We start from the raw sequence: 20,550 nt of genomic DNA, 5'->3' as shown, positions 1-20,550 counted from the left end.
TTTTGATGGCTATTTCCTCGGCTCGAAGAGTCTCTGAGCTATCTGCCTTACAATGTGATTCTCCTTATCTGATTTTTCATGCAGATAAAGTAGTTCTGCGTACCAAACCTGGGTTTTTACCTAAGGTGGTTTCTAACAAGAATATCAATCAAGAGATTGTTGTTCCATCATTGTGTCCTAATCCTTCTTCAAAGAAGGAACGTCTCTTACATAATCTGGACGCAGTCCGTGCCTTGAAGTTTTACTTACAAGCTACTAAAGATTTTCGCCAAACATCTTCCCTGTTTGTCGTTTACTCTGGACAGAGGAGAGGTCAAAAAGCTTCGGCAACCTCTCTTTCCTTTTGGCTTCGGAGCATAATTCGCTTAGCCTATGAGACTGCTGGACAGCAGCCCCCTGAAAGGATTACAGCTCATTCTACTAGAGCTGTGGCTTCCACCTGGGCCTTTAAAAATCAGGCCTCTGTTGAACAGATTTGCAAGGCTGCGACTTGGTCTTCACTTCACACCTTTTCAAAATTTTACAAATTTGATACTTTTGCTTCTTCGGGGGCTGTTTTTGGGAGAAAGGTTCTTCAGGCAGTGGTTCCTTCCGTTTAATCCTGCCTTGTCCCTCCCATCATCCGTGTTCTTTAGCTTTGGTATTGGTATCCCATAAGTAATGGATGATCCGTGGACTGGATACACTTAACAAGAGAAAACATAATTTATGCTTACCTGATAAATTTATTTCTCTTGTAGTGTATCCAGTCCACGGTCCGCCCTGTCCTTTTAAGGCAGGTCTAAGTTTTAATTAAACTACAGTCACCACTGCACCCTATGGTTTCTCCTTTCTCGTCTTGTTTCGGTCGAATGACTGGATATGGCAGTGAGGGGAGGAGCTATATAGCAGCTCTGCTGTGGGTGATCCTCTTGCAACTTCCTGTTGGGAAGGAGAATATCCCATAAGTAATGGATGATCCGTGGACTGGATACACTACAAGAGAAATAAATTTATCAGGTAAGCATAAATTATGTTTTTACCTGCTCTCATCCAAGGTAATCCTTAATATCTGTCCTGTTGGGGAGGCTTAAGGACAGGTTTTAAAACCAGTGCACTAAGCTATAGCACAGTATATACTAAGACACTAGCCAGGATAAAATGTTACTCGCCACTTCTGAAGAACATTTTTTTTTCCATATCCCTTTAAATAACAGACACCTGGCAACTGCAAGTAGAAACTGTAAATCTGGCACCATCTTTTGTTAGCACCCCAGTGGTAATCCTAATAAAGCAACAATGTGAATTAACTAGACTTGTGAGGTGAGAGCCTCAAATAGGTTATTAGACTTGTCTTTTTTAATGGGTATTAAACAGTGCTCCTTTGGTAAAAAAAATATGTTAAGTAAAAATAAAAAGAAACAGACTGTGTAGAAAAAAACACCCAGCAAACAACTTCTTGCAAAATGAGCACTTAGACATTCTCAGTGTAGCTGACATTTGCAACTTAGGTTACATTCTGTATGATCTAAGCATGGGCAAATCTGACTTCCTGTTATCTAGTATATTCTAAACCAGCTCATGTTGTAGTTGTTGTTGTTGTTATTGTTGTTGTTGTTGTTGTTATTATTATTATTGTTATTATTATTATTATCAAGTATCTGTAGAGCGCCAACAGATTCCGCAGCACTATAAACATAGGCGGTATGCAAGTAACATTTATAGGGATCAAATGGGTAGAGGGCCCTGCCGAGAGTTGCACTGTTGTAGTTGTAGTCGGCTCTTATGAGGGTGATCTATAAGCAGCTAGGCTCATAGGCTTACATGCTAAGGGGTTCAAGGGGATAGCAATGGAGTTAGGAAAGGTTAGTGTAGGTTGTATGCATCCCTGAATAGTACAATATTTAAGGAGCACCTAAAGCTTTCAAAACTAGGGGTGAGTCTTGTTGAGGGAGGCAGAGAGTTCCACAAGATGGGAGCCAGTCTAGAGAAGTCCTGTAAACAGGAATGTGAGGAGGTAACAAGAAAGGAGGAGAGTAGGAGATTGTGAGTAGGGTTGGGAGGGAGAGTATCTGGAGACAAGGTCTGAGATGTAGGGGGGGAGCAGTGCAGTTGATGGCTTTGTATGTCAGTGAGAATTTTGTGTTTATGCCTGGTGGCAAGAGGAAGCCAGTGAAGGGATTGGCAGAGAGGTGCAGCAGATGAAGAGTGACATGTAAAGATGGAGCTAGGCGGCAGCTAGGGAGACCAGAGAGGTTGGAGTTGCAGTAGTTGAGACGGGAAAGAATGAGAGAATAGATTTAAATCTTAGTTGTGTCTTGTGCAAGGAAATGTCTAATTTTAAGGTGGAGGCTTTAGCCAAGGACTGAATGTGAGGAGTGAAAGAAAGATCTGAGTCAAGTGTGACCGTAAGACATCGGGCATGTGGAGTAGGGGTAATGATGGAGTTATCAACAGTTATAGAGAAGTTGGGGGTGGAGATTTTTGAAGAAGGGGAGAAAAATAAAGCTCAGTTTTGGAGAGATTTAGCTTATGGTAGTGAGAGGACATCCAAGATGAGCTATGAGAAAGACAGTTAGTGACATGGGTTTGAAAGGAAGAAGATAGGTCTGCTGCAGAGAGGTAGATTTGGGTGTCATCGGCATGCAAATTATATTGAAACCCATGGGACTTTATTAAGGACCCTAATGATGAAGTGTAGATTGAGAAGAGAAGGGGACTGTGGACAGAGCCTTGCGGTACCCCAACAGAAAGTGGTAATGGGGCCGAGGATGCTCCAGAGAAGGCTACACTAAGGGTACGGTTAGACAGATAGGAAGAAAACCACAAGAGAGTTGGGTTGCAAATGCCGAAGTATTGGAGGGTTTGGAGCAAAAGAGGGTGGTCGACAGTATTAAAGGCTGCGGACAGATCAAGGAGGATAAGCAGAGAGAAGTGGGCTTTGGATTTTTCTGTAAGTAGGTCGTTGGTAACTTTAACAATTGCTGTCTCTGTGGAGTGATGGGGGCGAAATCCAGATTGCAGTGGTTCAAGGAGGGAGTTTAGTGTAAGGAAATGGGATAGATGTACATATACTAGCTTTTCAAGAAGCTTTGAGGCAAGAGGGAGTAGGGAAATAGGGCGGTAGTTGGATGGGGAGGTTGGATCGAGAGAAGGATTTTGAGGATAGGTGTGACCAGTGCGTGTTTAAGAGATGAGGGAAATATACCAGTGCTGAGGGAGAGGTTGAAGATGTGTGTGAGTATAGGGGTAAGGGTAGAAGAGAGTGAGGCGAATAGCTGTGAGGGGATGGGGTCGAGGGGACAGGTAGTGAGATGACAGGATAGTATAAAGGCAGAAACTTCATCCTCTGTAACAGGGGCAAAAGAGATAAATTTATGGCTATGTGGGTTTTGGATGATTGTGAGGTTTTGAAGGGGTGTGAGACCTGGTAGCATGTTGAGAGCTGATTTCATTTCTGATGGAGTCGATTTTGTAATTGCAGTAGCTGGCAAAAATCTTTAGCTGAGAGAGAAGTTGTAGTAGGAGGTGGGGGTGGGCGGAGAAGAGTATTGAATGTGGAGAACAGACATTTTGGGTTTGAAGAAACAGTAGAGATAAGAGTGGATCACTTGCAGCTTAGGGAAGCGCTCAAACACTAACAGCGTGTGTGTCCGATCACGTGACGCTCTTCACGTAGTATACACACCCTCTTGCTTGACGTCCGTAGTGACGTGTACACATTCACTCAGCTGCTCCGGTGCAAGGGAAAACAGAGCGCTCCATCCACGCCCACCAACAGCAACAAAAGCAACAGTTCCAGCGCACCCGGTAGCAGTGAGACACAACACAGAAAGTAAATGCAAGGTAGATACCTGTTTATTTAGATCATGTTAGATAAGAGTGGAGAACTAATTTTGCGCTTATATAGATTAAGGGCAGAAAAGTAAGAGTTCAAGAGTTCAAGATGAACTTGTAGTGAAGAAAATCATCTGAACTCCGAGATTTTCTCCATTGTCGCTCAGCAGTACGGAAACATCTGTGTAGGTACCGTGTCAGAGGATTATACCAGGACTGAGGATGAGTGTATGATTTACGAGCTATGGTAGGTTGGCCGATTGTCCAGGACCGATGTAAGAGTGGAGATATAGTGGCAGATAGATTTATCAGGGCAGGAAAAGGAGGGGATGGAAGAGAGGAGAGGTTCAAGAGAGCTAGCGAGCTGTTCTTATCTAATGACTTGATGCTTCTGTGAAGTTTGGTGTGAGGGGTAGAAGGAGGGAGAGTTGTAGGGAGGGTAGTGATGTTACAAGTTAGGAGATGATGGTCAGAAAGAGGAAAAGGGGAGTTTGTGAAATTTGAGATAGTGCATCTATAGATTAAAATCAGATCAAGGGAGTGACCATATTTGTGAGTGGGAGAGTCAGTCCATTGAGAAAGAGGAAGTGAGTTGCAGAAGTTGTTTTGCCTAGATCAATACATTGGGTTTGTCTACTTAAAAAATATACAGTTTTGATAGGTAAGTAAAAAAAAAAAAAAAGCAAGGCTCTATTTCTGTTTAAATTGACTAAAAATGATCAGTATTTTGGCCAAGTTTTTTTCTCTAAAATTCCCAGTAGTGAAGGGGTTAAAATAGTCATACAGCACTGATATCCATCACTTTTAAGATACTGTATGGAAACTATATTGTGTTGCAAAGTGCAATAAAACAATCCATTATGAGCTACCAGCTTTATAGTAAATCTAAACTGTAACATCTTTCCTAGATATTTGAAGAAGAAGAAAAAAAAAGAATTGCATGCAATGCAGAATCCACATTGTATTTGTGCTGAATGTTTATTTTGTGGGACACTCGTTTGGTTTAAGCTTTTTTATTAAGAGCTTCTTGGCAGCTACTGATGTTGAAACTTGTCTGTTCTTGTTTGTTACTTTAAAAAACAAACAAAAAAAAAACAGTTTTTTTTTATTTTGAATGAAATGTTTTCATTAACCTTTTAATTTCTATGCTATTTTGCTCTTATGCGGCATCATAAATTCCCCAAAACACAGTTTGTTTATGACAGTGAATTATATAACACAAATACTATGTTGTCTTTTCATTTATATATACATTTTGTAGTTCCCATGTGGCCCCAACAGGAACGTATGTACCATTTATAACTATGAAAAATAAATATCTTCTACATTATCCCACAAAACATGTAGACAGCTTTTTACACCCTTTTATTCTGCTTTTTATCCTGCTTTATCAACTTCATTCCCCACAAAGGACCAGATTATGTGTGGAGCGCAAACGTTTGCACGCGAGCGATACAGGGTTCATCGCTGGTGTTTGTTTACGCTCATCGGGTTTTACACTCTTATTACAAATTGAAAGTAAACACAATTGCTTGAGAGTAATCGCGATTTACACTAGAACTATTACGCAACTTCAGAGCTTTGGGTAACTGTTTCAAAAGTATAGTTACACTCATAATAACACTATCTAATAAAAAATTATAAAAAAAAAATATTGCACACAAAATTAATAAAGGATATGAAATCTCAGGCCTGAAAATTGATTTATTATTGAGCTATATACATGTACATCTCTTAAAATGTATATGTATGTGTGTGAGTAAATGTTTGTATATGTGTATATATGTATTTCTATGTGGATTTTTGTATTTACAGACATATATAACCATATATGTATGTATACATATATAGATATTTATATAAGTGCATTGGAGCCCTTTACAGTTAAGTAGATGAAAACATGTAAACACATATTTATGCAATACTCATATTTAATAAAGTGTTATACTGTGTAAATATTTCACATTCCTACTTTCTGCACATAGCAGAATATGTTCTAAATATTTTTAAATAGATATTTTCCATATATATCAGTATATATCTATACCTATTTATTTTCATGTGTTTATACAGGTATATATTATATTGTACCAAAATACCATCAGATATATGTAGAAAGATGGATATATGAATAAATAGAACATATTGTTCTGTGTGAAAAACATTCATGTCGGATTAGCGCACATGTGAATATGTGATCGGATTTGTGCGAGAATAGGGTGTTTTTTCCCCACTTTTTTGCTCCATTGACTTCTATGGGGGAATATTGAATGCAGATGCGATATTCTAACTTCGTCTTTTTGCGCTCGTCAAGTTAGCGCACAAGAGAAAACAGTTTACTTTCAATTTATAGTACGAGTTAATCCCGCCAAACGGAAAAAGCTTACTGCTAATGCAATTAACGATCAAGCAGGAGCGTTAATTAGCACTCCACTTGTAATGTGGCCCAAAGTATCTTCAATTGCAGGTTCGTGGAGGCTGTATATGTAGTGTTTATGTAGACCCAGGTGCAACGTCTATGGCTTTATGAATGGACAAGTAGGTCGACAAAAGAGGAGCCAGGAATAATATTTAGGACTCAGACACACAGTATTAGTAATTCAGGCTACAGTTAATGGTGTTTGTATACAAGTATATATAGAATGATACTAAAATGTGGGAGCCCTGCTTCTAAATTCCTCTTTTCTTTTTTAAATAGATCCCGTAAAAGAATATAATTGTGCTGCATGGCCAGAGGTTGAATTATTGATTAAAAAGTGTTTGAAAGAGAATCCTGATGAACGTCCAAAATCTGCTGAGGTACAGCTTTTTATTATATATACATTTTCTTTTAAATAACATATTCATAAACAATTCATATATTTCTATATATGTTTCAACATTTAAAGGGACATTCTACTCTAAAATTTGTATTGTTTAAAAAGATAGATAATCCCTTTATTACCAATTGCCCAGTTTTGCACACCCAACATGGTTATATTAATATACTTTTTACCCCCTGCAGACTGCCCCCTTATTTCAGTTCTTTTGACAGACTTACATTTCTTTCATGTAATTGGCAAGAGTCCATGAGCTAGTGACGTATGGGATATACAATCCTACCAGGAGGGGCAAAGTTTCCCAAACCTCAAAATGCCTATAAATACACCCCTCACCACACCCACAATTCAGTTTTACAAACTTTGCCTCCTATGGAGGTGGTGAAGTAAGTTTGCGCTAAGATTTCTACGTTGATATGCGCTTCTCAGCATTGTTGAAGCCCGATTCCTCTCAGAGTACAGCGAATGTCAGAGGGACATGAAGGGAGTATCACTTATTGAATCAATGCTTTCCCTAATGGGGGTCTATTTCATAGGTTCTCTGTTATCGGTCGTAGAGATTCATCTCCTACCTCCCTTTTCAGATCGACAATATACTCTCTATTTACCATTACCTCTACTGATAACTGTTTCAGTACTGGTTTGGCTATCTGCTATATGTGGATGGATGTCTTTGGGTAAGTAAGTTTTTATTTCTTAAGACACCTCAGCTATGGTTTGTACTTATATTTGCCATGAGTCAGGTTCATGTATTTCCTTCTGCAGACTGTCAGTTTCATATTTGGGAAATATAAACATCTTTTAAAGAAAACATTTTCTTACTTGGGGTTTAGTCTTTTTTCAATTGACTACTTCTTGCAAATTGCGGGCGGCTTTAGGCCCGCGGGTGCGACAAATGCTAAACTTTATTGCGTCATTCTTGGCGCAGAAAAATACGTCTATGACGCAACTTCGTCATTTCCGGCGTCATACTTGACCTTTTCATTTCCAGTTATTTTTGGCGCCAAAAAAGTTTACGTTACGTTTGTGCGTCATACTTTTTCATTATTTCAATACCCCATTGATGTTTGCCTCTTGCTTTTTTCTCTATCAGAGGCCTATGCTATTTGCATTTTTTCCCATTCCTGAAACTGTCATATAAGGAAATAGATAATTTTGCTTTATATGTTGTTTTTTCTCTTACATTTTGCAAGATGTCTCAATCTGATCCTTCCTCAGAAGTTTCTGCTGGAACATTGCTGCCTGACATCGGTTCTACCAAAGCTAAGTGCATTTGTTGTAAAATTGTTGAAATTATTTCGCCGAATATCATTTGTAATAGTTGTCATGATAAACTTTTACATGCAGATAGTGTATCCATCAGTAATAGTACATTGCCAGTTGCAGTTCCTTCAACTTCTAATGTGCATGATATACCTGTAAATTTTAAAGACTTTGTTTCTGATTCCATCTTGAAGGCTTTGTCTGCATTTCCACCTTCTAATAAACGTAAAAGATCTTTTAAAACTTCTCATTTAGTTGATGAAATTTCAAATGACCAACAACATAATAATTTATCCTCTTCTGATGAGGATCTATCTGATACAGAAGATCCTTCCTCAGACATTGACACTGACAAATCTACTTATTTATTTAAAATAGAGTACATGCGTTCTTTATTAAAAGCAGTGTTAATTACTTTGGATATTGAGGTAACCAGACCTCTTGACGTTCAGTCTAATAAAAGTTTAAATGCTGTTTTTAAGCCTCCTGTGGTTTCTCCAGGGGTTTTTCCTATTCCTGAGGCTATTTCTCCAACATTGGTGTGTCCGGTCCACGGCGTCATCCTTACTTGTGGGAAATATCTCTTCCCCAACAGGAAATGGCAAAGAGTCCCAGCAAAGCTGGCCATATAGTCCCTCCTAGGCTCCGCCCACCCCAGTCATTCTCTTTGCCGTTGCACAGGCAACATCTCCACGGAGATGGTTAAGAGTATGTGGTGTTTAGTTGTAGTTTTTTATTCTACTATCAAGAGTTTGTTATTTTAAAATAGTGCTGGTATGTACTATTTACTCTGAAACAGAAAAAGATGAAGAATTCTGTTTGTGAGAGGAAGATGATTTTAGCAGACAGTAACTAAAATCGTTTGCTGTTTCCACATAGGACTGTTGAGATGAAGTAACTTCAGTTGGGGGAAACAGTTAGCAGACTTTTCTGCTTAAGGTATGACTAGCCATATTTCTAACAAGACTGTGTAATGCTGGAAGGCTGTCATTTCCCCTCATGGGGACTGGTGAGCCATTTTCTTAGTCTCAAACAGAATAAAGGGCTTAATATGGGCTATAAAACTGGTAGACACTTTTATGGGCAAAATCGATTGCTTTATTTGGGCATTTTATACATGTTTATGCTGGTAATTCACACTTCATTTGGTATCGTATTCCCCCCTGGGTTTGGTAAAGTCGCAGCAAAGGCTGTAGCTGGGACTGTAGAGGAGTTAAAACTGTAACCGGCTCCGGTTTCGTTGTTTTAAGGGTTAAAGCTCTGAAAATTGGTGTGCAATACTTTGAATGCTTTAAGACACTGTGGTGAAATTTTGGTAAATTTTGAACAATTCCTTCATACTTTTTCACATATTCAGTAATAAAGTGTGCTCTGTTTAAAATTTGTAGAGACAGTAACGGTTTTGTTTTAAAACGTTTTTTGTGCTTTATTGACAAGTTTAAGCCTGTTTAACATGTCTGTACCTTCAGATAAGCTATGTTCTATATGTATGAAAGTCAATGTGTCTCCCCCTTCAAAATTGTGTGATAATTGTGCCATAGCGTCCAAACAAAGTAAGGACAGTACTGCCACAGATAATGAAGTTGCCCAAGATGATTCATCAGATGAAGGGAGTAGACATGGTTCTACATCATCTCCTTCTGTGTCTATACCAGTTTTGCCCACGCAGGAGGCCCCTAGTACTTCTAGCGCGCCAATGTTTATTACTATGCAACAATTGACGGCAGTAATGGATAACTCCATAGCAAATATTTTATCCAAAATGCCTGCATATCAGAGAAAGCGCGATTGCTCTGATGATAATTGCTCTGTCATACCCTCACACCAATCTGAAGGGGCCATGAGGGAGGTTTTGTCAGATGGGGAAATTTCAGATTCAGGAAAAATTTCTCAACAGGCTGAACCTGATGTTGTGACATTTAAATTTAAATTAGAGCATCTCCGCGCACTGCTTAAGGAGGTGTTATCTACTCTGGATGATTGTGACAACCTGGTCATTCCAGAAAAATTATGCAAGATGGACAAGTTCCTAGAGGTTCCGGTGCACCCCGACGCTTTTCCTATACCCAAGCGGGTGGCGGACATAGTGAATAAGGAGTGGGAGAAGCCCGGCATACCTTTTGTCCCCCCTCCTATATTTAAGAAATTATTTCCTATGGTCTACCCCAGAAAGGACTTATGGCAGACAGTTCCTAAGGTCGAGGGGGCAGTTTCTACTCTAAACAAGCGCACTACTATTCCTATCGAGGATAATTGTGCTTTCAAAGATCCTATGGATAAAAAATTGGAGGGTTTGCTTAAAAAGATTTTTGTACAGCAAGGTTACCTTCTGCAACCCATTTTGTGCATTGTTCCTGTCACTACAGCAGCGTGGTTCTGGTTCGAGGAACTAGAAAAGTCGCTCAGTAGAGAAACTCCATATGAGGAGGTTATGGACAGAGTTCACGCACTTAAGTTGGCTAATTCTTTTATTTTAGATGCCGCTTTACAATTAGCTAGATTAGCGGCGAAAAATTCAGGGTTTGCAATTGTGGCGCGCAGAGCGCTTTGGCTAAAGTCTTGGTCAGCGGATGTATCATCCAAGACAAAATTGCTTAATATGCCCTTCAAGGGTAAAACTCTCTTTGGGCCAGAATTGAAAGAGGTTATCTCAGACATCACTGGGGGAAAGGGCCACGCCCTCCCACAAGATAGGCCTTTCAAAGCCAAGAATAAGTCTAATTTTCGTTCCTTTCGTAATTTCAGGAACGGACCGGCCTCTAATTCTGCATCCTCTAAGCAAGAGGGTAATGCTTCACAGACCAAACCAGCCTGGAAACCGATGCAAGGCTGGAACAAGGGTAAGCAGGCCAAGAAGCCTGCTGCTGCTAACAAAACAGCATGAAGGAGTAGCCCCCGATCCGGGACCGGATCTAGTGGGGGGCAGACTCTCTCTCTTTGCTCAGGCTTGGGCAAGAGATGTTCAGGATCCCTGGACGCTAGAAATAGTTTCTCAGGGTTATCTTCTGGAATTCAAGGAACTACCCCCAAGGGGAAGGTTTCACATGTCTCACTTATCCTCAAACCAAATAAAGAGACAGGCATTCTTACATTGTGTAGAAGACCTGTTAAAGATGGGAGTGATACACCCAGTTCCAATGGCGGAACAAGGAATGGGATTTTACTCAAATCTGTTCGTAGTTCCCAAAAAAGAGGGAACCTTCAGACCAATTCTGGATTTAAAAATAATAAACAAATTTCTCAGAGTACCATCGTTCAAAATGGAAACCATTCGAACGATTCTACCTACAATCCAGGAAGGTCAATTTATGACTACCGTGGATCTAAAGGATGCGTACCTACATATTCCTATCCACAAAGAACATCATCAGTTCCTAAGGTTCGCCTTTCTGGGCAAACATTACCAGTTTGTGGCCCTCCCATTCGGGTTAGCCACTGCTCCAAGGATTTTCACAAAGGTACTCGGGTCCCTTCTAGCGGTTCTAAGACCAAGGGGCATTGCAGTAGTACCATACTTGGATGACATTCTAATACAAGCGTCGTCCCTTTCAAAGGCAAAGGCTCATACAGACATCGTTCTGGCCTTTCTCAGATCTCACGGATGGAAGGTGAACATAGAAAAAAGTTCTCTGTCTCCGTCGACAAGAGTTCCCTTCTTGGGAACAATAATAGATTCTTTAGAAATGAGGATTTTTCTGACAGATGTCAGAAAGTCAAAACTTCTAAGCGCTTGTCAAGTTCTTCATTCTGTTCCACGTCCTTCCATAGCTCAGTGCATGGAAGTAGTAGGGTTGATGGTTGCAGCAATGGACATAGTTCCTTTTGCGCGAATTCATCTAAGACCATGGTCTCGGGAAGAGTCTCTTCTCCCGATAAACATTCTGGAACTAAGAGCGATATTCAATGCTCTCAGGGCTTGGCCTCAGCTAGCAAAGGCCAGATTCATAAGATTCCAATCAGACAACTTGACGACTGTTGCTTATATCAATCATCAGGGGGGAACAAGGAGTTCCCTGGCAATGAAAGAAGTGACCAAAATAATACAATGGGCGGAGGATCACTCCTGCCACCTATCTGCGATCCACATCCCAGGTGTGGAAAACTGGGAAGCGGATTACTTGAGTCGTCAGACATTCCATCCGGGGGAGTGGGAACTCCACCCGGAGATCTTTGCCCAGTTGACGCAATTATGGGGCATTCCAGATATGGATCTGATGGCGTCTCGTCAGAACTTCAAGGTTCCTTGCTACGGGTCCAGATCCAGGGATCCCAAGGCGACTCTAGTGGATGCACTAGTAGCGCCTTGGACCTTCAACCTAGCTTATGTGTTTCCACCGTTTCCTCCCATTCCCAGGCTGGTAGCCAGGATCAAGCAGGAGAGAGTCTCGGTGATGTTGATAGCTCCTGCGTGGCCACGCAGGATTTGGTATGCAGACCTGGTGAATATGTCATCGGCTCCACCATGGAAGCTACCTTTGAGACAGGACCTTCTTGTGCAGGGTCCATTCGAACATCCAAATCTGGTCTCCCTCCAGCTGACGGCTTGGAGATTGAACGCTTGATTCTATCAAAGCGTGGGTTTTCAGATTCTGTGATAGATACTCTGGTTCAAGCCAGAAAACCGGTAACTAGAAAAATTTACCATAAAATATGGAAAAGATATATCTGCTGGTGTGAATCCAAGGGATTCCCATGGAATAAGATAAAAATTCCTAAGATCCTTTCCTTTCTACAACAAGGTTTGGATAAAGGATTATCTGCGAGTTCTCTAAAAGGACAGATTTCTGCTTTATCTGTCTTACTACACAAACGACTGGCAGCTGTGCCAGATGTTCAAGCATTTGTTCAGGCTCTGGTTAGGATCAAGCCTGTTTACAGACCTTTGACTCCTCCCTGGAGTTTAAATCTAGTTCTTTCAGTTCTTCAAGGGGTTCCGTTTGAACCCTTACATTCCATAGATATTAAGTTGTTATCTTGGAAAGTTTTGTTTTTGGTTGCTATTTCTTCTGCTAGAAGAGTTTCTGAGTTATCTGCTCTGCAGTGTACTCCGCCCTATCTGGTGTTCCATTCAGATAAGGTTGTTTTGCGTACTAAGCCTGGTTTTCTTCCAAAGGTTGTTTCCAACAAAAATATTAACCAGGAGATAGGTGTACCTTCTTTGTGTCCGAATCCAGTTTCAAAGAAGGAACGTTTGCTACACAATTTAGATGTAGTCCGTGCTCTAAAATTTTACTTAGAAGCTACAAAAGAGTTCAGACAAACATCTTCTCTGTTTGTCGTCTATTCTGGTAAAAGGAGAGGTCAAAAAGCAACTTCTACCTCTCTTTCCTTTTGGCTTAAAAGCATCATCCGATTGGCTTATGAGACTGCCGGACGGCAGCCTCCTGAAAGAATCACAGCTCACTCCACTAGGGCTGTGGCTTCCACATGGGCCTTCGGAGGCTATTTTTGGGAGAAAGGTTTTGCAAGCCGTGGTGCCTTCCGTTTAGGTAACCTGATTTGCTCCCTCCCTTCATCCGTGTCCTAAAGCTTTGGTATTGGTTCCCACAAGTAAGGATGATGCCGTGGACCGGACACTTACTTGCTTACCTGATAAATTACTTTCTCCAACGGTGTGTCCGGTCCACGGCCCGCCCTGGTTTTTTAATCAGGTTTGATGAATTATTTTCTCTAACTACAGTCACCACGGCACCCTATGGTTTCTCCTATTTTTTCCTCCTGTCCGTCGGTCGAATGACTGGGGTGGGCGGAGCCTAGGAGGGACTATATGGCCAGCTTTGCTGGGACTCTTTGCCATTTCCTGTTGGGGAAGAGATATTTCCCACAAGTAAGGATGACGCCGTGGACCGGACACACCGTTGGAGAAAGTAATTTATCAGGTAAGCATAAATTCTGTTTTCTGATATGATTTCTAAGGAATGGAATAAGCCAGGTACTTCTTTTATTCCTTCTTCAAGGTTTAAAAATTGTATCCTTTACCAGCAAAATCTATAGAGTTTTGGGAGAAAATCCCCAAAGTTGATGGGGCTATTTCTACTCTTGCTAAACGTACCACTATTCCTATGGAACATAGTACTTCCTTTAAGGATCCTTTAGATAGGAAGCTTGAATCTTATCTAAGGAAGGCCTATTTATATTCAGGTCATCTTCTTAGACCTGCAATTTCTTTGGCTGATGTTGCGGCTGCATCAACTTTCTGGTTGGAGAATTTAGCACTACAGGAATTGGATTCTGACTTATCTAGCATCATTCGCTTACTGCAATATGCTAATCATTTTATTTGTGATGCCATTTTTGATATTATCAAAATTGATGTTAGATCCATGTCTTTAGCTATATTAGCTAGAAGAGCTTTGTGGCTTAAATCTTGGAATGCTGATATGACATCTAAATCTAGATTACTATCTCTTCTTTCCAAGGTAATAATTTATTTGGTTCTCAGTTGGATTCTATTATTTCAACTGTCACTGGGGGAAAGGGAGTTTTTCTGCCTCAGGATAAAAAACCTAAGGGTAAATCTAAGGCTTCTAACCGTTTTCGTTCCTTTCGTCAGAATAAGGAACAAAAACTCAATCCTCCCCCCAAGGAATCTGCTTCCAATTGGAAGCCTTCCTCAAATTGGAATAAATCCAAGCCATTTAGGAAACCAAAGTCAGCCCCTAAGTCCACATGAAGGTGCGGCCCTCATTCCAGCTCAGCTGGTAAGGGGCAGATTAAGGTTTTTCAAGGATATTTGGATAAAATCTGTCCAAAATCAATGGATTCAGAGCATTGTCTCTCAAGGGTATCGAATAGGATTCAGAGTAAGACCTCCTGTGAGAAGATTTTTTTTTCTCACGTATCCCAGCAAATCCAGTAAAAGCTCTGGCTTTCCTGAAGTGTGTTTCAGACCTGGAGTCTTCAGGGGTATTCATGCCAGTTCCTCTTCAGGAACAAGGTTTGGGGTTTTATTCAAATCTATTCATTGTCCCAAAAAAGGAAAATTTATTCAGACCAGTTCTGGATCTGAAAAATTTGAATCGTTATGTAAGAGTACCAACTTTCAAGATGGTGACTATAAGGACTATTCTGCCTTTTGTTCAGCAAGGACATTATATGTCCACAATAGACTTGCAGGATGCATACCTTCATATTCCGATTCATCCAGAACATTATCAGTTTCTGAGATTCTCTTTTCTAAACAAGCATTACCAATTTGTTGCTCTTCCATTTGGCCTAGCAACAGCTCCAAGAATCTTCTCAAAGGTTCTGGGTGCCCTACTCTCTGTAATCAGAGAACAGGGTATTGCAGTGTTTCCTTATTTGGACGATATCTTGGTACTAGCTCAGTCTTTATGTACTGCAGAATCTCACACGATTCAACTAGTGTTGTTTCTTCGGAAACATGGTTGGAGGATCAATTTACCAAAAAGTTTCTTGATTCCTCAGACAAGGGTCACCTTTTTAGGCTTCCAGATAGAGACAGAGTCATGAACACTGAATCTAACAGACAAGAGATGTTTAAAATTGGTTCCAGCCTGCCGGCACCTTCAATCTGTTATTCCCTTCAGTGGCTATGTGCATGGAAGTTTTAGGTCTCATGACTTCAGCATCGGACGCCATCCCCTTTGCTCGTTTTCACATGAGACCTCTACAGCTTTGTATGCTGAACCAATGGTGCAGGGATTCTACAAAGATATCACAATTAATATCCTTAAATCCCAATGTACGACACTCTCTGACATGGTGGATAGATCACCATCGTTTAGTTCAAGGGGCTTCTTTTGTTCGGCCAACCTGGACTATGATTACAACAGATGGGAGTCTTTCAGGTTGGGGAGCTGTTTGGGGATCTCTGACAGCACAAGGGGTTTGGAAATCTCAAGAGGCGAGATTACCAATAAATATTTTAGAACTCCGTGCAATTCTCAGAGCTCTTCAGTTTTGGCCTCTGTTAAAGAGAGAACCGTTCATTTGTTTTCAGACAGACAATATCACAACAGTGGCATATGTCAATCATCAGGGTGGGACTCACAGTCCCCAAGCTATGAAAGAAGTATCTCGGATACTTGCTTGGGCGGAATCCAGCTCCTGTCTAATCTCTGCGGTACATATCCCAGGTGTAGACAATTGGGAGGTGGATTATCTCAGCCGCCAGACTTTACATCCAGGGGAGTGGTCTCTCCATCCAGATGTATTTTCTCAGATTGTTCAGATGTGGGGTCTTCCAGAAATAGATCTCATGGCCTCTCATCTAAACAAGAAACTTCCCAGATACCTTTCCAGGTCCAGGGATGTACAAGCGGAAGCAGTGGATGCGCTGACACTTCCTTGGTGTTATCATCCTGCTTACATTTTCCCGCCTCTAGTTCTCCTTCCAAGAGTGATCTCCAAAATCATCATGGAACAATCATTTGTGCTGCTGGTGGCTCCAGCATGGCCACACAGGTTTTGGTATGCGGATCTGGTTCGGATGTCCAGTTGCCTGCCTTGGCCACTTCCGTTACGGCCAGACCTACTATCTCAAGGTCCTTTTTTTTTTTGGTGTTCTTCTCATAAATTCTCCTGGCATTCTTTTAGAATTCCTAGAATTTTACAGTTTCTTCAGGATGGTTTGGATAAGGGTTTGTCTGCAAGTTCCTTGAAAGGACAAATCTCCGCTCTTTCTGTTTTATTTCACAGAAAGATTGCTATACTACCTGATATACACTGTTTTTTACAGGCTTTAGTTCGTATTAAGCCTGTTATTAAATCAAGTTCTCCTCCTTGGAGTCTTAATTTGGTTCTGAAGGCTTTACAGGCTCCTCCATTTGAACCTATGCATTCTTTGGACATTAAACTACTTTCTTGGAAAATGTTGTTCCTTTTGGCCATCTCTTCTGCTAGAAGAGTTTCTGAGTTATCTGCTCTTTCTTGTGAGTCTCCTTTTCTGATTTTTCATCAGGATAAGGCAGTTTTTCGGACTTCTTTTCAATTTTTACCTAAGGTTGTGAATTCTAACAACATTAGTAGAGAAAGTGTTGTCCCTTCCTTGTGTCCTAATCCTAAGAATTCTTTGGAAAGATCCTTACATTCTTTGGATGTGGTAAGAGCTTTGAAATATTATGTGGAAGCTACTAAAGATTTCAGGAAGACTTCCAGTCTATTTGTTTTATTTTCTGGTACTAGGAAAGGTCAGAAGGCTTCTGCTATTTCCTTGGCTTCTTGGTTGAAACTTTTGATTCATCAAGCTTATTTGGAGTCGGGTCAGGCCCCGCCTCAGAGAATTGCAGCTCATTCTACTAGATCAGTCTCCACTTCGTGGGCTTTTAAGAATGAAGCTTCAGTTGATCAGATTTGCAAAGCGGCAACTTGGTCCTCTTTGCATATATTTACTAAATTCTACCGTCTTCTTCGGAAGCAGTTTTTGGTAGAAAAGTTCTTCAGGCAGCTGTTTCAGTTTGATTCTTCTGCTTTTGATTTAAGTTTTTTTCTTTCAATTATGAAAATAAACTTTTTTTTGGGTTGTGGATTAATTTTTTCAGCGGAAAATGGCTGTTTTTATTTTATTCCCTCCCTTTCTAGTGACTCTTGAGTGGAGATCCACATCATGGGTATTGCTATCCCATACGTCACTAGCTCATGGACTCTTGCCAGTTACATGATAGAAAACATAATTTATGTAAGAACTTACCTGATAAATTCATTTCTTTCATATTGGCAAGAGTCCATGAGGCCCACCCTTTTTTATGGTGGTTATGATTTTTTGTATAAAGTACAATTATTTCCAAATTTCCTTTGTTGATGCTTTCTACTCCTTTCTTTATCACCCCACTGCTTGGCTATTCGTTAAACTGAATTGTGGGTGTGGTGAGGGGTGTATTTATAGGCATTTTGAGGTTTGGGAAACTTTGCCCCTCCTGGTAGGATTGTATATCCCATACGTCACTAGCTCATGGACTCTTGATAATATGAAAGAAATGAATTTATCAGGTAAATTCTTACATAAATTATTTTTTTTAGCCTATCGGTGCTGACTCTTAGGTAACTCTACAGGCGTGAACACAATATTATCTAAAAGGCACACATGATCTAGCACTGTCCTGTTGTGAAAAATTGTCAAAATGAGATTCTAACATTTTGGCAACAGTTTGGGGACGGCCCGTTTCTTTTTCATAATGGCTTTGTCCCTGTGCAAAGCAAGGGCCATGAAGACATGGTTTGAGGAACTTGGGAAGCCTGTACAGAGCCCTGATTTCAACCCCATTGAACACCTATGGGAGGAATTGTCATGTCTCATCCAACATCAGTGACAGACCTCACAAATGGTCTTTGGCTAAATGGGCAGAAATTCCCACAGACACACTCTAAAATCATGTTAAAAGCCTTCCCAGAAGAGTTGCAGTTATAGCCACTAAGGGGAGACAACCACATATCATTGTCCATTTTTGGAATTGTATATCCAACAAGCTCATATAGGTGTAGTAGTTATTTTTTGACCCATATAATGTTCCTATAAGGGAATGCACAACTGTTCTGTTATATTAATAAGATTGTTTTCAAACAAAAATGCCTACATTGTTAACATTCATATGGATAAAATATATATATTTTTTTAAAACAATTTTTATTGAGGTTGTAAGGAAATGTAACATACAAATGTCGTCCATAAATAATAATTGCAGCAGAGCAGGAAATACAATACAATCAAATCAAATGAAGACTGTTACATAGAACAAACGTTATGAATCCATATACCAATTCTATTATCTTAAGGAGGAATATGCATAAATAATAATAACAAGTGTTTAGCTAGGGAGAGTTAGGAGCTGCAACCATAAAGTATAGAGCTATGTCTCTTATGCTAATTTCCCATATTAAGGTAAAGGAATCTATGGTTTGGAATAAACAAGTAGAAATGATAGCGCAGGTTATGCCGTAAAATGATGCAAAAGAAGGAATTGCACTGAATAAGATGGAACCTCAGTTTAAATTATATCATGTGGCTAATATTCCCCACATTGACAAGAGGGGGGGATACTCTTTAATCTTATGATGGCAACATGTGGGGAGTTGGCGTGTGTCCTAGCCACTCTTGGGCCAGAGTAGATAAGGGGGGGGGGAGATTCAGCGGGCAAAAGCCGCTTGATATGGGGGGGGAGGGGCGGAGCCTTTTAGGATAAGACCGCAGAATTGTGTGGGAAGTGAGAGAAGGGAGTGTGATATCACTAAAGGGATGATTATTTCTAGGATGAAGGGATGATTGTTTCTTAGTACTAGGGTATCTGAGACATATCAGACAAACAGGAGATTAGGTGCACAGAAGACTTCCCTTAGGCTCCTAAGCAATCATATGTATAAAATTAATCTAGTCTCTAATATGTAGTTAATTGTCAGCCTTTTGTACCTAACTTTAGGACTTTATTATTAGACCCCAGTAACAATGCTAATGCATCAGTGGTGTCGTTTAGCCTGCAATGTCATCGATATGGCTATCGTAAGTGAGTGTGTAGTAGCGGGTAATTATATCTCCTCTATGCATAGGATTATATAAGTAGCATCTCCCCATGCATATGATTTAATAGTGGAGTACCTAAAGGGTGCGAGTTGTACCGACTGAGTCACTAGCAAACTCGGAATATCCCCATGGACTGTAAAACTATATAAGACAGTGGGGCAAATATTAGAGTAGATACTCGGAAAGCTACAAGGGTCAAATGTAGGGCTTATGTCTCAGAGCAGTAAACTGCTGGACGGTGAAAGCTAAGGTATTTAGTAGTGAGTATATTTACACCAATGGATCAGAGCAAACAAAATGGAGATGAATGGGGCAGTTAGTATTTAGGTGTTTCTGGAAAGTAAGATGTGAGATAATAAACTTTAAAAGGTATGGGACAAGGTCCAAGATCTCCCCAGTATACTTTGCATAGGAAAGTGTATAACATAATTTCAAGTATAATCCCATAAATAATACAGATAGGCTTATGCGAATGATTAGTCTTAATAAGAACGGCACAGGGAACTCTAATATGCAGAGTGAAAAGCAGTAGCGCTGTAATCAGCAACTCTTAGAGAGCTGGCAAGTGAAGTGTAAGGCTGGCTACTATTAAGGCATATCACTTTACCATCATCAAACTAGTCCAATGGGCACAAGGGTCTCGCTAATGAAATAGGATTATAAACCCGAATACCTAGTGTGAAAACCTGTACTAAAAATGGTTCTAAACTGATGATTGTAGTATACATAACATTAATTTGGTTATTTACAGCAGCATGAACAAGGCATAACATGTCTGTAGTATCTGCATTATTCAACACAAACCTATATGTAGTAAGGCTTGTCAACAAGATGAATAGCCCACAATCTGGGTGATATAGCAAAGTAGTAATATATAAAATGCAAAATATAATAGAAACTAACTTCCCAACATTAAACATACAATTGTAATAGTGAAGTGAGAGTTTGTTTGCGATATTTGTAAGAGCCTGGACATATGTTAAAAAATTGTACTAACTGATGTTAGAGATGTAGTCTAAATGGTGATGATAGCTCTGAAGGGATTCATAGGTCTGCTACTACATTTGGGATTGGAAAATATCATATAATCTGCGTTAATACCAGGTGAAACGTGTATGCAGTGGTACAATAGTAATATAGTGGACGATAGAAGTACTCTGTTCAACTACCAATAGC

The 20,550-nt window shown here is 40.2% G+C and overlaps 1 protein-coding gene across 3 annotated transcripts in view; it reads left to right on the top strand.

Moving 5' to 3' along the window:
- Positions 1-20,550, top strand: part of LRRK2 (leucine rich repeat kinase 2) — a 649,887-nt gene that overhangs the window by 542,725 nt on the left and 86,612 nt on the right. For all 3 annotated transcript variants that reach the window (XM_053716587.1, XM_053716586.1, XM_053716588.1), the window contains one exon: positions 6,515-6,615. In XM_053716587.1, coding sequence (XP_053572562.1) covers positions 6,515-6,615 — 101 coding nt within the window. The remainder of the gene's footprint in view (positions 1-6,514; positions 6,616-20,550) is intronic.

This window comes from Bombina bombina, chromosome 6, assembly GCF_027579735.1.
Source record: "Bombina bombina isolate aBomBom1 chromosome 6, aBomBom1.pri, whole genome shotgun sequence".
Classification (NCBI taxonomy): domain Eukaryota; kingdom Metazoa; phylum Chordata; class Amphibia; order Anura; family Bombinatoridae; genus Bombina; species Bombina bombina.
The sequence above is the reverse complement of the archived record's forward strand: the minus strand, read 5'-3'. Positions and strand labels throughout refer to the sequence as shown.